Below are 23,524 nucleotides of genomic sequence, written 5' to 3'. Positions count from 1 at the left end.
GAGAAAATGGATAGATACTAGCTAAACAATGGTGGATTTAGGTGGAGTTAGAACCAGTTTAATGACCTCCTCAAAGAATAGTCATTCAATTTAAATTTAGAAGAAGGTCATTAGCAAAATAGCTACTGGAATCTCTCCTTGATTCTGTGCTTTGTAACACTGTCAGTGACTTGGATAAGAAATATAGATGGAATACTTATTGGTTTTGCTGATGATGGAAAAGGCAGATAAAAGAGCCAGTCAGTACCCCTGAGGGTCTTGACAGCCTAGAGGCTGGGTAGAATATAATAAGATAAAATTCAACAGGGATGAACGGAAAGTTTTACTTTTGAGTAAATTTAAAAAAAAATCAACCAAACATGTACAGAATAGGTACAGGAGATGTGGCTAGAAAACATTTTTTTCTATACAATACTTGAGAATTGGAGTGGACTTTAAGTTCAATGTAAGTCAGTAGTGTAATATGGCAACTGATAATTTATTTATAGTGAACGGAGCTTTTCAGGAGATTCATGGTGCCCCAGTCTAGGGAGGTGGTGTACCCTGCCGTGGTCACATGTAGGAATGCAGGATCCCGATACATCATTTTAGGAAGGACATAAATAAGCTGAAGATACTCCAAAGGAAAGCTATGGGGATGGTGAAGGGCCTCTAGATCAATAGTTTACAAAGTGGGGGCCAAGGTCCCTTGGGTGCATGACTTAGGACATTCATGATTAATGTATTGTAGGATGGGAAAATGGTTTTCATCCTAGCCCCCTGATAGCTAGTTGTAGGGTTTGTCCCAACACAACCACAGTAACTCTCGTACACATTATCATCCTTCCCCATTTTGACCCTTCCTGCTACTGGCCTCCCATGGCTGGTACAAACTCCCAACTTTTCCCTTTCTCAGGAATATTATAATATGAAAATGACAGGCATCTACCTGCACACCTATCTGTAACCCTTAGTGTGCCCATATCCTGCTGCCAAGGTGTCTGTGGCAATCCTTAGTGGATTCATGCTTTAGGGCAGTGACTTGTGAATAAGAATCAGCTCTTACTCCCTTTTAATTTTCTGTAGAATAGTAAGAATTGCAGAGGATAGATAGGGAGGCATGAATAAATTGTGATCTGCCTTGTAGATCTCATTGCATTATCTTTCCCCTCAAACTTTCCCCTCTTCTGGATTTCCCCGTTTTTATCAATGGTTACCACCATCCTTCTAGTCATCCAGATCCACAACTTTGGTGTCATCCTCCCTTGCTGTTAGCTCTTCATTCTCATTTGTGCTACACATCCTAGCAATTTGTAAATTTTGTTGTTTCTGTCTTCACAACGTCTCCTATGTTTATCTGTTGTCCTGTTCTCTTTACTCAAAGCCTCCACTTTAGTTTAGGTCCTCCTTACTTCTCATATAGACTATTGTAATAGCCCTGTGACTCGTCCCCTTGTCTCAAGTATCTTCCTTGCCTAATACATCTTCCACATAAATGCGACAAAGTGTTTTTCTTAAAGAGCAGGGACAATGTCACTCCTGTACTCAAGCTCTCTATTAAGATGACTCAGTATCGTTTCATCTTTGTATTATCCTTTTTTAAAATTTCTGATTTTGTGTGTGTGTGTGTGTGTGTGTGTGTGTGTGTGTGTAAGTAGATAATATATATGATTAAGGTGCAATGGAAAGAACACCGACCCTTCCTTTTGAATTGGGAATCATGGGATCTATGTTCAAATGTTATCTCTCATATTAGTTGTGTGACCTTGGCAGACAAGTCACTTAACCTCTCTGGGCTTCAGTTTTTTCGTCTAAAATGGGAGTGGGTAGGTAGGTTGAATTACATGGCTTTTAAATATATTTCCAGCAAGTGATGTGCTGGACGAGTCACTTGTTAAATTTTCAGTGTGAGCATTTACATCTTGGAAATCATAAAGCTCCACAATCAGGGCTTTGTGGTTTTGTTGATTGCCTAGACTTTAGAAAGTAATGGAAAACATTTTAATAATGCAGACTTAATTAAAAGTGTACAATGCATATTTTTTCACCCCTGGGAGCCAGTTGTTAAACATTTACCAATATACCATTGCTTCCTATTCTAAACTAATCTGTGACCAATGGAAATTTGATTCTATGATTCTGGTTTTGCAGAGTGCATGTATATAATTTATAAATCAGTAAATATACATATATTGACAGTGTGTGCTCAAAAATGTTCTACTGTTAGATGTCAGTGATCCAAAATATTTACAAACCACTTTTCCAGATGATGCTATCTATATATGAGGACTGGTTGAAGAAACTGGATTAGGAAAAATAGCAGTATTCGAGGCACAGATTAGACTTTTTCTGCCTGGAAACATGCTAAAACAACTAACAGAACCTCCAAACGTTAGGGCTGTCCCCGTGTGGAATGGGCTGCTTCAGGAGTCAGTGGATTTTCCCTGACGAGGGGTCTCTAAGCAAAGTCTAAATGCCTCTTTATTTGGCTCTGTTGTGGAGGGATTCCTGCCCTGGGACCAGTTGTTCCACGTGGCCTTTGATGTCCTTTCCAATTCCCTTAGATGTTGTGAATTGTCTTCCTAGCCCTTCTCCTCCCCCTCCCCAAATCTTAACTTCAAACTTCTTGGAGGTTTCCTCAATGTGTGTCACAACTTTAATGTAATTTTTAAAATCCTCGTTGGTCCAGACATTGTGTAGAGGCTGACCACAACTCTACGAACTTCTTGGGCCTCAAAGCTTCCGTGGGTCTTTTTCTCTCTCTCTCTTTTCAAAGCACTTTACCGCCATTCATTAGTTATTACTCACAGGCACTGTCATTCCCCTCCCTTTGCAGATTGAGAAACTGAAACCAAGTTTATGAATTGTGCCAAGTTATTTAGGGTTTGCTGAGACAGTGGGCCCCTTCCTTTCTGTTTCTTTATTCAAGGGTCCATGTAGCATTTCCCTACTTTTTCTTCTGAACTGCAGTCATTAGGATTTCTTTGTCTGGAAAACTTTCTGATCCAGGGAATTTTCCATCCTTCCAGCCCTAGCTATGAGCATGTGGCAAGAGAATGTCATCAGGGACTTTTCCATACTCATTGATTACTGTTGATCCCCTCATAGTAGTGCTTGAGGTCTGTCCAGAGTGGGAGCCAAGGGGAGTGGTTTCTTTGGGTGGCTTTAATTTCACCTCCCGACATCTCAGTAGATGCCAAGGGAGAACTCCTCTGACTTTTTCCTCTTTCCTTTCTCTCATCTTCCATCTGCTTCCTTACCCCATTCCCCCACGGAAGGGAGGAGGTGTGAGAGGAAGGAAGAAGGAGACTTTTCAGTTTTTCCCCCTACTAGTCTGAACCACTACTAGAAGGGCTTCCTCTTCAACCCAGAAGAAGAGTGTCACTCTTGGTCAGAGGGGGAATAAAGTGAAGGGTATCCTGCCTCTTCTCTGTCCAATTCTGGCCAAACCCAGAGCCGGCTTCTTTGTCATTTCTTGAATCTCTTTAAAGGAAAAATGAGGCTCATAAAGGCTTTCCCTCTTTTTACTGGAAGCAGGGATAAGGATATTATTGCCTCCTTTTATGATCTTCATGATTTAAAGCTATAATTGAAAGAGGTTTTTTGTTTTGGTTTTTTCATTTTTTTCATTTTAAAATTGTATGGATGAGAGAATTATAAAGAGGTATAGACAAGTAGCAATCACTTACGCCCATTGTTTTTATTAAGAAAGCCTTTGGTGAGAATTAAGGAAATATAAATCATCATTCTTTTTCTTTATGTGTAGGGGGAGCTTTTGTAGCAAGTTGTCTGTAAGAACTCAGTGAAGTGAAGCTGATATAAACAATTGTTTTTGTTTTTTTTCCCATAAAACTGAGAAACTAAGGCAAGAAGAAAAGGGACTTGCCTAGAGGGTGACAGAATGAATCAGAGCCCACTCTTCTGAACTATGGCCTTAGACTTTTGCTTAGTCCACTCAGCTCTATTTCATTTAATGGAAAAATAATGGCAATTTTGTCTTCTGGAAAAGTGTAGTTGGCTGAATATTGTTTAAGGATTTTCCTGTATTTATTTCAACATTTTCTTTAGCTTTGATGGTCACTGATGGCCAGAATGACACACAGCAGTTGAGCATTAATCATTCCCACATGTGGTATACTGTAATGAATTGGGTTTTTTAAATAACTGAGCCATTACCCCTGTTTTGATAGCATGTTTTTGGAAAAGGCTAGAGGGAATTGTTTATATATGATGGAAATAAGGTTTTGATGAATGTGTTTACCCATTCTTTCAGATGAGAGCTGATAGCAACCCCTCACTTTTTTTTTCTCCCCTTAACAAACTGAATTAAAAATTCTTATTTAGCACAACCGTCACTATTAGTTCCTTCAGCGGTACTTCAGTGAATGAATCAGAGAAATCTAAAGCTGGAAGGGACTTGGTCCAAGTCTTTCCTTGAGACAGGTAAGTAACTAAAGCACCTAGAATACTTAATCCATTCTCTTCCTGAAAATATCCTAGAAGAAATGCTTAAAATTCTGTCCCATGAAACTTTCTGTTTCCTTTAATCACCTCAAATGATAGCTCTTTGTGTGTTTCATTAAAATCTCTTCTGTTTTGGCTTAAGCTCATTTCCTCCATGGTCTTCTGTGGACATGGGCATTGGCTCAGTTTTTTTCTTTATTTTTCTTTTGTCTTTTGTTGACTTACAAGACTCAGACATTTGAGATAGAGATATGGGTTTTAATGGAAGAGGGTCAGTTTCAAGATGTTTGTTAAAGAAGCCAGGTGGTGTTCTGTTCTAAACAGCTTACACTGTGAGGCGTCTTGGGCTATGTGAAACAGTCATGAAAATAAGTACTGATCCAAATCCTAAACGAAATTAGAATGGGTCTCAGGAGAATTGCCATTTCTTTTTTGTGGGAATCTTTTTTTGGGGGGCGGAGTGGTGGCAGAAGAATGATCACAGAGTCTATCCAAATCAGATATAAACTGTCGTGGTTTCTCTAAATTTGTGTATGAAAAGCAGGGGTTGTGTGGAGGATGTTGTACCCAGTTGCTGGGGACAAGGTCAGTTTTGTGGATCAAATATAAGTTTTATAATCTGATGATTTTTTGGCCTTTCTGAGGCTATTTTAAAACCTTTTAATTCACATTTGAATTGTTTCTTAAAGCATTTCTTTATTTTTTCCCCTGTGAAATAGTTATTGTTGTTTTAATTGTATTTTGGTTGCCTGGTTTTGGGGTGTGTGTGTGTGTGTGTGTGTGTGTGTGTGTGTGTGTGTGTGCGCGTGCGCACGCCTTTTTAAAGTTTAGAATGCCTTAGGTTAAAAAGTTAAATTCAGTTTATAGGTGATATATGCATGTATACACACACACATACGCATGCACACATATATACCTATGTGTGTGTGTATGTATACACACACTAGGAAAAAGGGAAGTCCCTAATGTACGGCAAGTTCTTTATTTTTATTTATGTAAATTATTTTCTCTGTTCTTTCTTTTCATTGTGTTATAGGTTAAAAATCTTTTATTGTATGAAGCCCAAGGCTTAAGTTGGGGGGTGAGAATGAGGTACTGCTATTAAAAACTTTGCTTTTTCTATAGCTTCCTTAAGATACCTCTCCATCTGTGAAATTGGAGCAATAGGGATTAAGAAAAGTTTGATATTCAACTTTTAGGGTTGGTCTGAGCATGTGCAAAGCAGAAGTTTCACTCTGCCCTCTTGTGGTAATGTGGCTTCACTGCAACCACTAGGAAATGAAAATTAAACATTTATTATTATAGAGAGAACCAATTTTCATTTCCACTGTGTGTTTAGTCTTTGGTGTTTAATTTTTATAATGAGTTCATAATTATAAAGTGCTTAGCACAGTGCCTGGGACATCGTAAGCACTTTAGAAATGTTAGCTGCTATTATTATTATTATCAGTCTTAGAAAAGTCATAATCTTAGAAAATAGTGCATTTACTTTTCCATTTCTTATGTTTTTAAAATCTTCACCACCAACTCTAGGGTAGATAGGTATATCCAGTATAGGTATATAGAGAAGATGTTATTATCCCTATATAAGGATGGTGAATTGAAACACAGAGAGGTAATGATTTAATAGTGATTAACAGTTAGAAGCAGAGCTAGAACTAGACTAAGTCCTTACCATGCCATGGCAGTGTCCTTCTCATTGTTATCCTGTAGTCTTTCCCTTTCTATTTTATGTTACCTATTTGTTGTTCTTACATTGCTTGTCGATTTCAAATGGGTTACTGTATGAGGATTATTAGCTAGCAGAGAATTCATAAAGGATTCTTACCATTTCTACCAAATGCTAGTCGACATTAAGAAAGCTATTAAGAAACAGACATTGTAATATATGGTAGTATTTTTTCCCACGGAATCTTTGCTGAGATCATGTGCCCAAAACGTAATTTGGAAGATCTCTTTCTAGGGTGAATGGTAAAGTTGTTCTTTTAAATGCATTTGACATAGGTCATAGCCTTTAAGAGTGGAAGTTGTGATCTTGTGATTGAGGAAGAATTGTAGCTTGCTTAATTCATGATATCATCTGTAGTGATTATTTTGATTACTAGGTTTGGCATTTATCATTAATGGCAAATTAATAATATATATTGTTATTGAAATATTTATTGTATTGAAATAAAACAGTTGAAGAAGAAATACCTTTATAACCAATCCTCCATTCCAGTAGTAATTGTGACTTTGAATTTTTTTGTTGTTGTAATTGTTACATCCTTAAATTCTTAAGTTAATTAATTACCAAGAGAAGAATCTTTAAGCCAAAGCATTTACTTCCTTTCACAACGGAAGAAAATATTAAGCAGAAGAACAGTGACTTCATCATTCCTGAGAAGGCAGGGAGGAAGGTGTGAATTAGCAAGTCTGAAGGGGACAGGTCAGCTTTGGGTTGGTCCCTTGTGTTAGCTTGGGAGGTGACATATTCTATTTCCAGCCCATAGTGAGTAGGGAAGCTGGACATAGTTATGGAGTTACAATGTCATTCTTATTTGTCCATATATAGTAACTAGGTGATACAGTGGAGAGAGTGCCAAGCCTGGAGTCAGGAAGACCTGAGTTCAAATCTAGCCTCAGACCCTAGCTGTATGACTCTGGGGAAGTCATTTCACCTCTGTTTGCCTCAATTTCCTCATCAATAAAATGGGGATAATAATAGTCCCTTCATTCCAGGGTTGTTGTGAGGATCAAATGAGATATTTGTAAAGTGCTTAGTCTACACATGGTAACCATTATTTAAATGTTAGCTATTATCATCATTATTATTAGTTATAATGTCATATTATTTTTATACTGCATTGTATACTACAGAACATTAGAGCCCCATAGCTTTTCTAGCTTTTATTTTTTATTTATATCTTTGGTTTTTATATGATTTTTATTTCTGAATATAGCTCTTCTACCAGTAAACAATCTCTCATAGCAACAAAATTTGAAAGGAAGAGAAAAAAAACCAGTTCAATAAAAGTAACCAACCCATGAGTTAGACCATATTTGCAAAGTTTTACGGCTGAAGTCCTTTCACCTTTCCAACGAATGGAAGAGAGTATATTTTCTTATCTCTTCTTCAAGGACAAGCCCATTCACTATGATTATGGAGCATTTAAGGTTTTTTTTTGTGTGTATTATTTCTATTTACATTGTCATCATTGCGTAGAAATATTGCTTTTCCTTGATTCTACATATTTCGCTCACTGTCAGTTCATCTAAATCTTCCCATTCATATTCATCATTTCTTGTGATAGAATAATATTCCATGATATTTATATATTACATTTTAAAAAAGTTTTACCCATGTGTTTTTTTATATTATAATCACGTAGTTACTCCCTCATCGAGAAAAGTTTCTTTATAACAAAATAAAACAGTTAAATAAAACTAGTAATACACTGAGTTTATCTGAAAGTTCATGCAATATTTCACATCTATAATAACCCCCCTTCATTATTTGAAAAATTAACAGAAATTTGTTGTTTCTCCCACCCCTCACCCTTTTGGAAAAAAAAGAAATTTCTTGTAACAAATATGCATAGTAAAGTTAAACAAATTCCCTCGATGGTTGTATACAAAAATATGTCTAAATATGTACCATAAATCCATCATTGCTATGTAATGGATGACATGTTTCATTATTGTCAGTCCTTATTGATCATAGTTCTTACAGCTTTCAAAGTTGTTTGTTTTTAAGTGTTGTTATTATATAAATTGTTTTCTTGTTCTGCTTATTTCATTCTTCGTAAGTTTATGGAACCCTCAAAATTATTCATTTTTGTAATATTGATGTTATAATGCAGATTGTTCTTCTAGTTCTATTTCCTTCACTCTACATCAGTGTATATGAATCTGTCACATTCATGTACCACAACTTATTTAGCTATTCTTTAATTGATGGGCATCCCTTTAGTTTTTGGTTTTGTTACCGCCATAAAAGATGCTGCTATGAATATTTTTGTAAATAAAAGACTTTTTCCTTTTTTTGATCTCTTTTGGGCAGAGGCTTGGCAGAGATATAGCTGGGTCAAAGGGGATATACAAAGTTTAGTAATTTTTTGTGTATAATTCCAAAGTGCCTCCCATAATGGTTGTGTCCATTCACGGATCCCTCAGCATTGATGTGTCTGTTTTCTCACAGCCCCTCCAATATTTATCATTTTTTTTTGCCACGCGGATGGAGATGAGGTAGAATCTCAGAATTGCTTTAATTTGCATTTCTCTTACTAGTAGAAATTTGGAACATTTAAAAATTTCATAGTTAGCTTGGGGTTCTTTTCCTTGAGAAGTGTCTTTCTGTATGTTTAAACTATTTACCAATTGGGGAATGGCTCCTCTTATAAATTTGAATAAGTTCCATATATAGCTTAGAAATAACATTTTATCACAGAAACTTGCTGTAGAGAAGCTGCCCGAAAATTTATTTCCTTTTAATCTTAGGTTTATTAAATATTTGTGCAAAAAGTTTTAAATTTTATCTAGTCAAAATTATCCATTTTTTCCTCTTGTAATCCTCTCTATCTTGTTTGGTCATAAACTTTTCTCCTATCTATAGATCCAATATGTAATTCTTTCCATGTTTCTTTTGTTTGTATATGATATGATATTTTATGTCTAGATTCTGTGCCCACTTGGAGCTTATCTTTGTATAAGATATGAAGTGTTGGTCAAAATCTAATTTCTTCCATACTTACTGTCTAATCTTCCTGCAGTTTTTGTGAATTTGTGAGTCCCTATTTTAGTGGCTGAGGTTTTTGTGTTTATTGAATACTAGGTTAGTAGATATATTTGTTTCTGTATGATGTACGCCTAATCAGTTCCACTGATAGATCCCTCTATTTTAAACCAGTACCAATTGTTTTTAATAATTACTGCATTGTAGTGTAGAAATCTAGTGCTGTAAGGATACCTTCATTTTAATTTCTTTTTATTATCTTTTTTTGAGATTCTTGACTTTACTTTGTAAATGTTCTTTTTTTCTAGTTCTGTAAAGTAATCTTTTGGTAGCTTTATTGGTGAAGCACTGAATAAGCAAATTAATTAGGTGGTTTTGTCATTCTTTATATTAGCTTGTCCTACCTATGAACAATTAATAGTTTTCCATTTATTTAGGTCTGTCTTTTTTATGTAAAATTATCTGTAATATTTATAAAATTCTTGTGTGCATATTGGAAGGTAGATTCTCAAATATTGTATACATTCTGTAGTAATTTTAAATGGAATTTTCTTTCTATCTCTTCCAACAGGATTTTATTGGTATTATATAGAAGTGATGATTATTTGTGTGGATTTATTTTATATCTTACAAATTTGCTAAAGTTACTAATTATTTCAAATGATTTTTAGTTGATTCTTTAGAGTTAAGTATATTATTGCATCATCTGCAAAAAGAGATATTTTTGTTTCATCTTTATGGTTATTCCCTTCATTTCTTTTTCTTATCTTAGTGCTATAGTCAGTGTTCCTAGTACTGTATCAAGTAAAAGTGGTGACAATGGACATCCTTGGGTCATTCCTAAATTTATTGGAAAGGGTAGCTGTTATTTTTATATATTACACATATTTACACACACACACACATATGTATATATGGTTATGTATATGTGTGTATGCAATTATATATATTAGTTATCATTTTACAGAAAGGTCCATTTATTCCTACATTTCCTAGTAGTTCATATTTGTGCCAGGTAAAGAATTTGGCAGGATCTCTTCTTTTGCATTTTTTGAAAATAATTTATCTAATATTAGAATTAATTTTTCTTTGAATTTTGATAAAGTTCACCTGTGAGTCCGTTTGGTTTTAGACTGTTTTCTTTGGAATTTTATTTATGCCTTTTAAAATATTTTCCTCTGAACTTAGGTTGTTTAAATTATCTCTTTCTTGTTCTGTTATTGGATTTTTAAAAATTTTTACTATTTCATTTAAGTAAATATTCACTATTTTATTTAAGTAAATATTCACATTTAAGATATTAGTTTTGTTGGAATATAATTGAGCAGAATAGTTTCTAACAATATCCTTTATTTCTTCTTTATTTGTTGTGAACTCATTTTTTTCATTTTTGATACCAGTAATTTGGTTTTCCTCTTTAACCTTTTTAATCAAATTATCAATGATTTATTGTGTTTTTTTCAAAGCTCCTTTTTTTGTAATTCTAATTTTTGGGGCTTTGAATTTTGCTAATTTATCCTTTTTTTCAAGATTTGTATTTTGATATTTAATTAAAAAAAACTTGTTGGATTTTTAGTATTTTTTAGTTTCATTCCCAATGCAATTCATGGACTTTTTCTTTCTCTTTTCTGTTGATAAAACTATTTAGAGATATAAATTTTCCCTTTAGGACTGCTTTGTATCACCAAAATTCTAGAATATTGTGTCATTGTTGTTATCATTAATGTAGCTATATGTTGTTTCTATTATTTGTTCTTTCACCCAACAATTCTTTAAAATTAAGTGTTATTTACTCTCTGGTTGATTTTTAACATTTCTTTCCATGGCACTTTATAATAAAATTTTTATTGCATTGTAATCAATAAAGGATATGTGTACTATTTCTGCTTTTCTGCATTTGTTTGTGAGGTTTTTATGTCCTAACACATAATCAGTTTTTATAAAGGTGCTATGTACAGTTGAGAAATATGTATACTTCTTTCTGTTTCCATTCAGTAATTTCAGAGGTCTATCCTATCTAATCTTTCTAAAATTCTGTTCAGATACTTAATTTCTTCCTTGTTAATGTTTTGGTTCGATTTATCTACAGCTGATAGGAGTAAATTGAGTCCCTCAATTATTAGAGTTTTGTTGTTTGTTTCTCTTTATAATTCATTTGGTTTTTCCTTTAATTTTTTTAGAAGCTGTGTCCTCCTGTGCGTATATGTTTTGTATTGAAGCCAATTCATTGTCTATATTGCCTCCCTTTTTATCTCTTTAGTCCATTTTTGCCATTGTCTTCTGTAAAATCATAATTGCTACTCTATAATTTTTCCAGTTCAGCTGAAGTATAATAGGTTTTCTTTCAACCCCTTAACTTTTTCTTCTCTGTACTATTCTCTCCCTATTTACTTCAAGTTATTACCATTTTTCTTTTCTTTTTTTTTAATCTTTTCTTCACGATTACCTCTCCAAGCTTAAGGCTTGTTTTGCTGATGACTCTGAATCTACCCTCTCTCTTATATTCTCCTTTCTTCTCTTCCTATTTGTGCCCCTGTTGAATTAAGTCTGTTTTTCCACTAAACTTGTGTGTGTGTGTGTGTGTGTGTGTGTGTGTGTGTGTGTGTGTGTACTATAGTTTGTTTAACCGTCCTCCAATGGGTAGGATGCCCATATGTAGAAAAAAGTATAAAAACATTTTCTAAAGTTGATTTTTAAAAATTATCTGCTATTTTGACTGCCTCACTACTCTCCTTCCTTAATGTGGATAATTGAATTTACTTTTCTTTTGTTTGTCTAAGTATGAGGAGTACTATGGGACTACTGGTCACATAATAGTGAATAGACTTTAAGATTGATAGTCAGACCAAGCTGAAGTTCCTTCCTGGTTGAGTTTCTGATTCAGAGAAATACACAGATTATCTTCTTCCTTTGTCAGATGTCTTTATCAATTTTTGCTAATTTACTTAGAGTAGATGAAGATTACACAGAGAAGTTCTTTGAGCTATATTATAACTTCATTTTCCCAGACTCTTCCTTACTGAATCTTCCTCCTCTATACTTACAGCATTTTACACCCTCATGTATACTTTGCTCGGTGTTAAATTTTAGCCTCATTTTTCCAGATTCTCCCTAACAGGATTTTGGTTTATCTCTTTCCTCCAAATTTATGTCACTTTGTACTCCTCCTACATATTTATCCCATTTTTATTTTCTATTATAGTTATTTGTATCTTTGCTTAGTTGCTTATGGGTAGGGATAACTGTCTGATTTATTTTTGTATCTTCCATAATGTAGTAGATGGCCAAGCACAATTGATTCCAGCCAGACTGGCCCACTTGTTCACCAGAGCTCAGCATCCCTGCTTCTTGCCTCCATACCTTTTCATACCCCTTGCTTAGAATACACTACCTTCCTACCTCCAAACTCTTTGGGAATCCTTCCTCATGGTTGTTAGTACACTATCCTTTCTTCTCAAAGAGTGTTCCGTATCTTCTCTGTTTATACTGTGTGTAAACCTCCTCCCATAGAAGCTATTTATAGTAAGCAACTGGTTTTCATTTTGTCTTTATATCCTGAGTGCCTAGCATATAGGTAGGTGCTTAACAGATATTTGTTATTTTGGATCAGATTATTGAAGAAGACAGGACTGGACAGAACCTGGACTGTTTTGCTGAAAAGAATTAATTTACCCAAGGACTGAGATGTATCCAGCCCCTCTAGTAGGATGGAATGCTTATTCCTTTTCATTTCTGTCCTAGTTTTTCAAGGCCCTCTCCTAGGAAGAGCAAAATTTCTATTTTTTTTTTCATGCGACTGTCTAGGCTCTATATATCCCAAATGTATCTGAACCTCTGAGGTCCAATATTTGCCCCAGTAGCTCTAGAAATAGAAAGTCTTATTATTCCTAGATTCATTGATTTGGGAGCCCCCAGTGGCTAAAGTTTATGTCCTTAGTATGAGAAAGATTTGTCATCAAAATTATTCCATTTAAAGTTTTGGTTTTTTCTAATTCTGGGCTCCTAGATATACTAATAACTCATAGTCCTTGAGTGATCAAATGATTGGCAAAAATGCGGGGCCTCTTGAGCCAAAGTAGGAAATCTCTTTCTGAGTTATAGAGAGGGAAACAGATACTTCCATGTTGTCTTTCTAGCCTTCTAAACTACAGTCTAGTGACTGGTATTAGCTGTTTTCCTGACAGCAGATGGCAAACAGCTACACTGATGTAATTCTTACTTGTAATTCATTCCTGTGAAGTTCAAAAACAACTTCATAAAATCGGAGGAGACATCTCTTTGTTTTGCTGTATGACCAGTTTAGGGCAAATTACAACACATTAGTTAAGTTTCATTCGTTGTCATGTGGCTTACAAAAAAATAAATATTACTCAAGGGCAGTTTCACCTACGGGCATTATTGGTAGCCATTTCAGATCTAGTTTCTTGAAGTAAGGCTTATTAGTTAGATGCAATAGATGCTCTTTACAAATCAAATGCCTTTGAATAGGCTGTGCTTCTAGCTTGAATATTCTCTTTCAAGGGCAGACATAATCGCTAAGTGATTGCTGTACAGATTGTGTAAAGCCCAAGTATTGAATTTTAGCTGTCTGTTTTTCATTGCCTCTCTTCACCCCATCTTGATTTTGGTCAGTCTGTTTCACTTTCTTTTCTCCTTTGCATTTGATGCCCAGCACACAGGCAGACTGTGTAGCCCACTCTTCCTCCTTCCAAAATGGAACATTAGCAACACCCAACATGCCCAAAAGAACCATAGAGTCTCAGAATTGGAAAGCTCATCAAATTCGTTTCCTCAATCTGATGCATGAGTCCTTTTTAGAATATCCTGGCAAATTGTTGTATTAGCCTCTGTTGAAACATTCCCAATCACAGGGAACTCACTGCACCTGTGAAGGAGCCCATTCCATTTTCAGATAGGTTGAATTGTTAGAAAGGCTTTCCAACAGGGAGAGAGAGAGAGAGAGAGAGAGAGAGAGAGAGAGAGAGAGAGAGAGAGAGAGAGAGAGAGAGAGAGAGAGAGAGAGAGAGAGAGAGAGAGAGAGAGAGAGAGAGAGAGAGAGAGAGAGAGCTTCCTAAATGCTTGAGAGCATTTGACTTAATAGGAAAAACTAACAAGATGGTAGACAGTATGCCATAATTATAGTATCCTGAAAGAGAAGTGCTCAATTTTTGCGAATTCCCTTGTACAGGGTCACAGAATAAAACTCAGATTGATAAAGGTGCATTTGTGATGTCTATATTTACATCTAACAGATCTTCAGAATGAAGCTTTATTGTCTTTTATTTTCAGAAATTAACTTGTGTTTTTATTTAACTTACCAACAATGATCCCAATTCTAGTTAGCAAAGCACAGCCTTCTTTGCTGTCTCTCTATTGCATTTTCAAAGTAAGCCACTAATCAGTGTACCTGGACACTTCACTAAATGATAAGTGCATTAGAAACATCTAGTGAATGGGTGAGGCTCTGCCACCTGTTCTGGAACCTGTTCCATGTTTTGACAATTTACCCATTTGTACAAGCCTTCCTTTCATGACACCATCATCTGTTTCTTTTTCTACTTTGTGCTAAATTACATCATGTCAGTACTTTGCTAAATGTTATTTTTGGCACATGTATTATCTAGATCATAAAATACAGCACATTGTATTCATGGGTGTCATATATGATACAGTATATATGGTACCTTTATGTATCTATGCACACATCCACACCTTAATACTTTAGTGAAATCATGATCCTATTAATGTTGTTGTTTCCTCTATTGGCACAGACTGCAACACATCCATGCCTTCTCATTCTCTGTGATTCTTGTCCATTTTTCTCCTTTAATATTCCTTAGATAATCTCTCCAGTGTGCTGGAAGCCTTCTGTTAGCTCTTTTTAGATTCTGTACCTACCAGCTCAGACTGTTTATCCGTTATCTGTTACTCTCATTACATGACTGACCCAACTCTGTTTGCAATCATAATTTTCTTGGATGGTATAAAAAGTTTCTTCTGTTTGACTTTTAAAGCTCTTTCTTATGTGGCCCCTGCCTACTTGTCCTGTCTCTTTACACCTTCCTGCCTTCCATATACTCTGTGATCCAGTGGCACTGGCCTCTTTGCTTTTCCTTGCAGAAAACACTCCATTTACCTGGTGGAATTTTTACTTGCTGCCCCCCTCTGCCTGGAAGAATTTTTTCCTTTCTTTTCTCTGTCTTCTGATCTCCTTCTGGTCCTAGCTAAAATCTTACCTTTTGCAAAGAAGCCTTTCCCAATTCCCTTCATGCTAATACCTTCTGTTGAAGATTATCTCCTATTTATAATTTCTGTACATAGTCATTTCATGTTGTCTGCATTGTTAGACTGTGAAGTCTTTGAGAATGGAGACTGGTTCACACCCCCCCCCCATTTATATCCCAGCACTATGCACAGTGTCTGGCACATAATAGATGCTTAATGTATGCTTCTTGACTTGATTTGATTTGACTTAATTTTATATCCTATATACCACTTATGGTGCCATAGCTCACCTTTGGAAGCTTGCCATAGCCTACAGTGCCCAGCAGGTATGTGTTATTCTGTTGTCTTTTGGATCACCTGTGATTTTGATTCTTCAGAGATGATATTTTTTCCATGATTTCTAATCATATAACATTTGGAAAATATTAATATTAGGGGCAGCTAGGTGGCGCGATGAGTAGAGCACCAGCCCAGAAGTCAGGAGGACCTGAGTTCAAATCCGGTCTCAGACCAAACACTTGACACTTACTAGCTGTGTGACCCTAGGCAAGTCACTTAACCCCAATTGCCTTAAAAAAATTCATATTTAAAAAGATACTTTTTTTGTGTCAAGGGGAAGATCAGAATCATTGAAAACATTTTCTAATTCCAAAAATTAGCTTACTCTCCTCTTCCTATGTAATTCTAGGCTCAGCTCATTGCTCATTTACTGTGCTTTCTCAAGATGTGTTCCAGTGTGCTAACATAATAGACTGGCCATAAAACTATATGTTATAGTTTGAATAATAAGTATTTTTAATTCATTTAGTTTTTTCCTGTGTGGATTGTTGAGAGGCAGTGAGGCCTAGAGAGTTAACCTCAAAGCCAGAACAAGCAGGGTTCAAGTCCTGGCCGTTTACTGGTTGTATGACCATGGTCAAGTTCCTTAACCTCTCTGTGTTTTAAACAACTCTCTAATAGGTTGCAGAAGAAATGCCCACGTGCACTGGTAGAGGGTAATCACAGGTCTCTAGTTCCAATGCCAGCCCTTGTGAGGCTTAAATCTTTAAAGTGATCACAGATCTCACTGTGATAGAGTATTACAGAGAAGCTCGGTAATATTTGGGTGCTTGATGTAATCAGAATGTTGTCATCTGTAAACAAGAACCCCATCAGGACCTAACCATCTACAGGAAATTTCCTCTGCCATTTGGACTGTATGTCAGATCTTCTCTTTGACAGTAGTAGACGTTTGGCTAGTACACACTTCTCTTTTTTATGCCTGGATGGATATTGAAAACTGAAGAAGTGTTGAACAAGGTAATCTCTGTGGTTACATTTATCGTGACATATTAATGAAATTTAAACATGGATGAGACACTCCTTATTAGAGAACAGCCTTAAAATTTTACTCTCCAAAATCAGATTCATTTTTATAATTAAACAATAAATATATGAGGGTCTTGTGTTCCTTTATTTCCTCTAATTGCTCTGCTTCTGGATCCCTAGACTTTGCCACCATGACTCTTGTGTTTGTTAACTTGTTTTTGTTCACTACTCCTTGAGATCAATTTTTTGATGTATGTCTACTGTAGAACATATGTGTGTATGTATGTGTGTACATGTGTATATGTATGCATATGATGTCTAAAACTCACCAGGGATTAGTAAATTTGAGTATATTATTTCTGTGTTGACATGCCTGTTTTCTAACTAATGGTTAATGGATGCTTCCTACTTTCATTTGGGGATGTAAGCACACCAAAATGAAGATGTTTGTTTCAATTTGACAAAGACAAATTTTGCTTATGTTGCCTTCTTTGTTCTCAAGGCAATTAAAAAAAAAAGCACCACCACCACCACCAAAACCATTCCCCATTTCACTGTATCACTGAGGAAAATAGCCTTTTAGTTAAGTGAACAAACCATTAGGTAGAGAACAGAAGAATGCTCACGCAATCTATTAATCTGTTGATCAGTGATGGCCATTAACTGAATTTATTTATCATAAAAATTAATAATGAAGATACTGACAGATGCAAGTGTCTGTCTCTGCCTTGCTTTCCTTTCTCCCTGCCGTAGTCTTTCAGTGGTTTCCCTCTGTCAAGTTTTTAGTGACTAATTTGATGAGACTTCATGGTTTCCCTTGGGATTCTCTGCCATCATCTAATAGTAAAGTCCCACTCTCAGAAGGGGCGGCGGGGGGGGGGGAATCTTTATGTTGTTTAGTGTTCTTTCTTTTGCTTCTTTTTGCTTTGTGATCTTATTTTCTTTAAGGTCCATCTTAACTGGTTGAATACCTTTTCTCCTTTCCCTATGTACTTGCCAGAACTTTTTAAAAAATGTCATATGCAGATCCTTGAACAGCCCTATTTTTTGTGTCCTTTCCTCCTTCACTCTCCCCCACCTCTCTCTCTCTCTCTCTCTCTCTCTCTCTCTCTCTCTCTGTCTCTCTCTCTCTCTCTGTGAGAAATGCAGTTTTTCTGTTTTGTCTCTTTATACTCGATTCTTCTACAGTTGTGGATTTTAATACTTCCTCCTTGTCTGCCATTATGTCTAGACTTTTTAATTCCCCCAAACTTTTCTTTAAGTATGTCATCTTCCTATTGCTGAAGTCAGGGTAGCCCTTAGTAACTTAAGAATTCAAGTAGCTACTCATCAGAAGTACCAGTCTTAACACTTCCAAGTTCTTAAGATCAACTAATTAATTATTCCCCCCAAAGAGCAAACCTAATAAACTTCAATAAACCTAGTAACCTGGGCATGTGGTGAGTTACAGTCCTCTCAGAACAATGGGGGCGGGAATGGAAATTACTTATTCTGGGAACTCAGACAGCAAAATGGCTTGTATAGCTTTAAACAGTTGGAATAAAGTTGACGAGGATGAATCCATTCTTCCGATTTGGCACTTAATAAATGCCTGTTGACTGACTTCTTTCACTTTCTCTGCTTTTATACTTCTGTTGGCTTACAAATGTATTTAGCTTTTCAGGTGTTTTTCTTGCTAAAAGATTTTTGTATTGTAAAGTTGGTAAGATTCACCTCCCTCCTCTCTTATATCTGTCACCTAGGACATAACTCATTCTGGTACATGTTTAAGGAGTGGAAGCAATTTCCTTCCAAAAGAGGTAATGTGGGTACAGTGGAACATGCCTCTATTTGGAGTTGGAGGACTTGACTTCAGATCTTAACCCTGTTGCTTGCTACCTGTATGACCTCTTGGGCAAGTCACTGAATTTCTGTTGTCTTGGTTTCCTTATGTGTAAAAGGCAAGTATTGGACTCAGTTGCCCCCAAGGTACCTTTCGGCTCTAAATCTATCATTCTGTGATCCTTCAAGATTTCATATATAGACTCAGATCATCTTTTAGTGTTTTCCATCTATGTCTTGAATTTCTGGTGTATTATTTGGTGTGTTTGCCTTATTATTATATCTTTTCTTAAAAGTAGCTAGGTGGCTAGAGAGCTGGGCCTGAAGTAAGAAAGACCTTGTAGGTGCTTAATAAATTCTTCAGTGCCTGCTACTTAATAAACTTTCCTTCCTCCCATTCTCTCTTCTGTCTCTCTCTGTCTCTGTCTCTCTCCTTCCCTCCCTTCATGTTTCCCTCACTTCCTCTCCTTCCTTCCTTGCTTCCTTCCTTCCTTCCTTCCTTCCTAACAGCATATTCTCAAGTAACATTTCAAGGGAAGTGCCTGTGTATGTAGGCTACTCTAATAGAATAGTTTCCCCATTTGTAGGAATGGTAACTGCCTATTATTTTAACAATGGCTCCAAATTAGTAAACATCCTTTTCTTCCATTTGAGACACCCTTGGGTGAGTGCTAATATTAGTAAACACAACACTTTGGCAAGACCCATTTTATCCACTTAGATTCAGTCACTCATTGTAAACCTGTGGTGCATCAAATCTCTTATAAATGGTACTTCAGTATTTCAGAGATTTGTGGTTGCAGGGTCATAGACATTGGTAAACATTCTATGACTAGCCTTTATTTATAAATAATAAAGATGGTAAAGATGATAAACTTTCTATGATTTGATAGATGATCTTTGAGAGTTACTTTAGCCAAAAAACGTATCATCCTCATTCTAAACTGGTGGTAGCCTTCCTTGAAGATAGTCTAGTCCTCAGGGATGAAGTGTACAGTTCATTGCTGGGCCTGTGTGAAGTGTTTCTTTATCTTGATGGCCTTTTTATCTAACAAACCCTATGTTATTGTAGTGATTGCATGCATATCATCCTCTTGGTCCTATTCTTTTTGAATTGTGTCACTTTCTGTGGGCTCCCCTTTTTTCCCTTGAATTACTTATGTACACGATCTCTTACAGCACAATATTCCCTTACCTTCACATACTTCAGTTTGCCCACTCATTCCCTAGTCATTGGGGATATACCTTGTTTAGTTATTTGCCAATCCAAAGAGTGCTGCTGTGAATATTCTATTATATATGGGATCGTTTTTTCTGTCGTTAACCTCCTTAGGGGGTGTCCACCCAGTGAGATTTCTGGGTATAAGCAATTTAGGGACTGTTATAACATAATTCTAATTTATTTTCCAGAATGATTGGACCAGTTTTCATCCCTACCAGTGGTGGAGTGTTTTGGTGTATATGCATGGCATCACCTCCCTGATGTTGTGGTCGTCTTCAAAAATGATGGACAAACAGCAACTTCCTAATGCTTTCCAAAACTGTTTACATCTTTTATCATATTTTCCACTTGGATAGGTTTGAAGTAAAGACTTAGTGATTTTCATTTATGTTTCTGTTACTAGTGCTTTGGAGCATTTTTTCATGGTTGTTGATTATTTGCACTTATTAAAAAATAGTTTGTATTCTTTGACCAGTTCTCTACTGGAAAATGACTCTTGTTTTTATTTTGTTCTTGTTCCTTGAATATCAGACTTTCCAGAGAAATTTAAAGAAAATATTCGTAATGTTTCTTCTTATTCAGGTTGCACTAGTTTTTTTTTAAGAGCTCTATAATTGTATGTAATCAAAATTTTCTTTTATTTTTTATGATAACCTTTATCTCTGGTTTAGTTAAGAATTTGCCCCATATCTTTAATTGCAAAACGTTTCTCCTTTTGTTCTTTCAAAAATTTTTTTTAAATGATGTGACCTTTAGAGTTATGTTGCATCTCCATCTGGAGCTTATGGTGGTATATGGTCTAAGCTGCTGGTCTCAACTTAATTTCTGCCAAACTACTTTTTAGTTTTCCCAGAAGTCCTTTTCAAGTAGGCAGCAATTCCCCAAGTTGTTTATATTTTTGAATGGCATACTGTGTTACTGTGTTTACTTGTTTCTGGGTATGTTTATCTAGTCCGTTCCATTGATCTACTTTCCTGTTTTTAAATCCGTTCCAAATAGTTTGAGATATAATATTGCTATGCTCCTTTTATTTCTACTTATTTAGGCATTATTTTATCTCAAATGCTAGATATTCTTGTTTTTCTAAATACATTTGCTTTTTCTGTCTGGTTCTGTAAAGTTATTCATTTGTAGTTTGATTACTAGAGCACTAAATCTGTAAATCAATTTAGTTAGCATCGTCACATTGATTTGAGGCATTAAGATGGCGCAATAGCCAGAGTATTGGACCTGGAGTCAGGGAGATCTGAGTTCAGATCCATCCTCAGACATTTACTAGCTGTGTGACCTTAAGCAAGTCACTTAACCTTTGTCTTCCTCAGTTGTAATATGGCATCTATCTGTGCTATTCTTAAATCTGTAATAATAACACCTTCCTCCTAGGGTCGTTGTGAGAATAAAATGAGATCATGTTTATAAAGTGCTTTTTAAACTTTAAAGTACTATATAAATGCTAGTTATTATTGTTATTATATAAATCCTTTTAAACATTTGTTTTCTGCCGAGACTCAGACTTTCTTTCAACAGAAAGAAAACGATTAACATTGTTTGAGTGATGCCCAAAGGTTATTCTTAGACTTCCATTAATGTGCTCATCCATTTGTTTTCTATGGAAAGAGCCGTATCACTATGATTCCATTTGGATATTGGTTAAATTACTTTCAATTTATTATTGCTTATGAGTCCCAGTTTTTAAAACTCTGATACATAAAAATCTAGACTTAGAAGACATGCACATTTTGAAATGATTATTTCCTTTAAAAAAGTTGAATTTAATTATTTATAATGTCCTCCATTTTAATTGAAATTTATAATGGTATAAATTTTAGTAATAATAATAACTGACAGCTATATAGCGCTTTAAAGTTTGCCAGAAAGACCGAAGTCCAAGTCCTGTTTCTGACACGTATTGGCAATTTAACCTTAGGCAAGTAGCTTCTTAGCATTTCAGCCAACTCTCTAAGACTGAAGGTTTCAGCAGTGATAAACAGAGCTTCCTCATTGTGATTTCCTTATACCAGTTAAATCACAGGTCCAGTACCAGGTTTTTTTAGTCTTGTTTAGAGTTTGCATATGTTATTTTATTTGGGCCTACCTTGTAGTGAGTGTGTATTCCTTGACCACATTTCCAATTCTAGGCAGAGGATCTTCATATCCACTTAAGACTGGGTTAGTGTGATCAACTGCATTCCATTAAATTTTTGGAAACTGCTAGGAAATATCAATGTTTTTCTAACATTAGTAGGGTGCTTTGCAGTCTTCTGGGCTTGAACTGAGGACTCTCCATGCAATTCGCTCAACCGATAAGTCCTGGAGCATACATTTATGATGTCTGATGCTTCAGTGGAATTTTCCAAAAATGCCCAATAATTTAATCAGAAACCAGATTGACTTTTTAATTCCATTATATATTTTCTTTCACTTAACTACTTTTCTCCAGAAACCTTTTAATTGTTTTAATAATGCTTTAAAAGAGTTTTGATTTCATCAGTGAGGATGCTTGCTCCCTCACCTGATACAAATGACCATCCCTCCATACTGTAGTAAAAAGTGTGTGAGTTCTTGCTGCCAACAAAATCTCCTACCTGTTCATCAACTCCCTGGTGATAAGCCTCGCCAAATTTAGCTAGTTTGGGTTTTGGTTGACGGCACTCAGAATCTGTCACTGGTCTATACTTGAAGCCCTTTCAGATTGGTCTAAATAAACCTAAAATAGACTTTGAGAACCCAACATCATCTCCACATCATGGTAAATTTTGATTGGTAAGAGACTATACAACAGGGATGTGATTTTGGGAATAAGTATCTTGTCCATTAAAAGCAATGGTTTGAGGAGAGGCTTGCAGAGATTCAATGTACTTCTCTTACAAATGAGTGAACAGCAATCCAGTGGAAGGGAACATTTTTCGGGGAGCGTGTGGTTCAGGACCCCATACCCACGTTGAACAAATACTAGGCCATACTATTGCTCCAGCATTTTCAGCACCATCACACATCCTCATGTTGGGAGTGAAATTGGAACTTGGTATTTTTACATGAACTTGCTCAGTTAAATTCAAGATGTGAGGTGTCAGGTTCTGTATATGCTCCTGAACCATGTGCCAGAGCTCTCTTCCTTCCTTTTTAAAGGTTAAACAAATAGAGTATCCTAATGATAACCACATGGTCAGAATGGTTCTAGTTCAGGGAAGAGGCAAGAGTGGGCTTTGTACTCTTTCAAAGACAAAGGTCTGTCTTCAGAAAGGGAGCAGGGTGATGTGCGTCCTGAGATATATTTAGAGTCAAGAAGACGTGGGTTCAAATGATGCCTCAGATACCAGCTGGGAAACCTGGAATACAGCTTAGAATAAATTAGGAACATCTGGGTTTTGCAGTGGATTGAGCAATGGACGTGGAGACAGGAAGGCCTGAGTTGCCTTCCAGGCTCAGGCACTTACTAGCTGTGTGACTGTGGGCAAGTTACTTGACTTTTGTCTACTTTAGCTTCCTCATCTGTGAAGTGAAGATAATAATAACTCCTTCCAAGGCTGTCCTGAGAATATAGTGAGATAATACATGGAAAGTACTTTGCAAAGCTTAAAGTGCTATATAAATTCTAGTTATTATTATTGTTTTGTTGTTGTTTGTTGTTATTGGAGCCCCAGTTTGCTTATCTGTAAAATGGAGATAAATATAATACCTACCTCGCAGGATTATTATGAGGTTTGGAGCTATAATGTATGTAAATCACTTTGTAAACTGAAACTGAAGTGCCCCATAATATGTGAACTAATTTTGTTGTTATTACCATT

General features: G+C 35.9%; 1 protein-coding gene across 3 annotated transcripts in view; it reads left to right on the top strand.

Moving 5' to 3' along the window:
* FAM169B (Protein) overlaps nt 1–23,524 on the top strand; it is a 103,698-nt gene that overhangs the window by 10,595 nt on the left and 69,579 nt on the right. The window contains exon 3 of one of the 3 annotated variants that reach the window (XM_020964065.1): nt 4,324–4,422. The exons of 1 other annotated variant lie outside the window; for it this stretch is intronic. In XM_020964065.1, the coding sequence (XP_020819724.1) occupies nt 4,365–4,422 (58 nt within the window). In that variant the 5' untranslated portion in view covers nt 4,324–4,364. Of the gene's footprint in view, nt 1–2,177; nt 4,423–23,524 lie in introns of those variants that run through there. One more of the 3 variants, XM_020964082.2, reaches the window with a different exon arrangement.

This window comes from Phascolarctos cinereus, unplaced genomic scaffold, assembly GCF_003287225.1.
Source record: "Phascolarctos cinereus isolate Bilbo 61053 unplaced genomic scaffold, phaCin_HiC Scaffold_3;HRSCAF=262, whole genome shotgun sequence".
NCBI classification, from domain to species: Eukaryota; Metazoa; Chordata; class Mammalia; order Diprotodontia; family Phascolarctidae; genus Phascolarctos; species Phascolarctos cinereus.
Note: the sequence above shows the minus strand (reverse complement) of the source record. Positions and strands in the feature narration are given on the sequence as shown.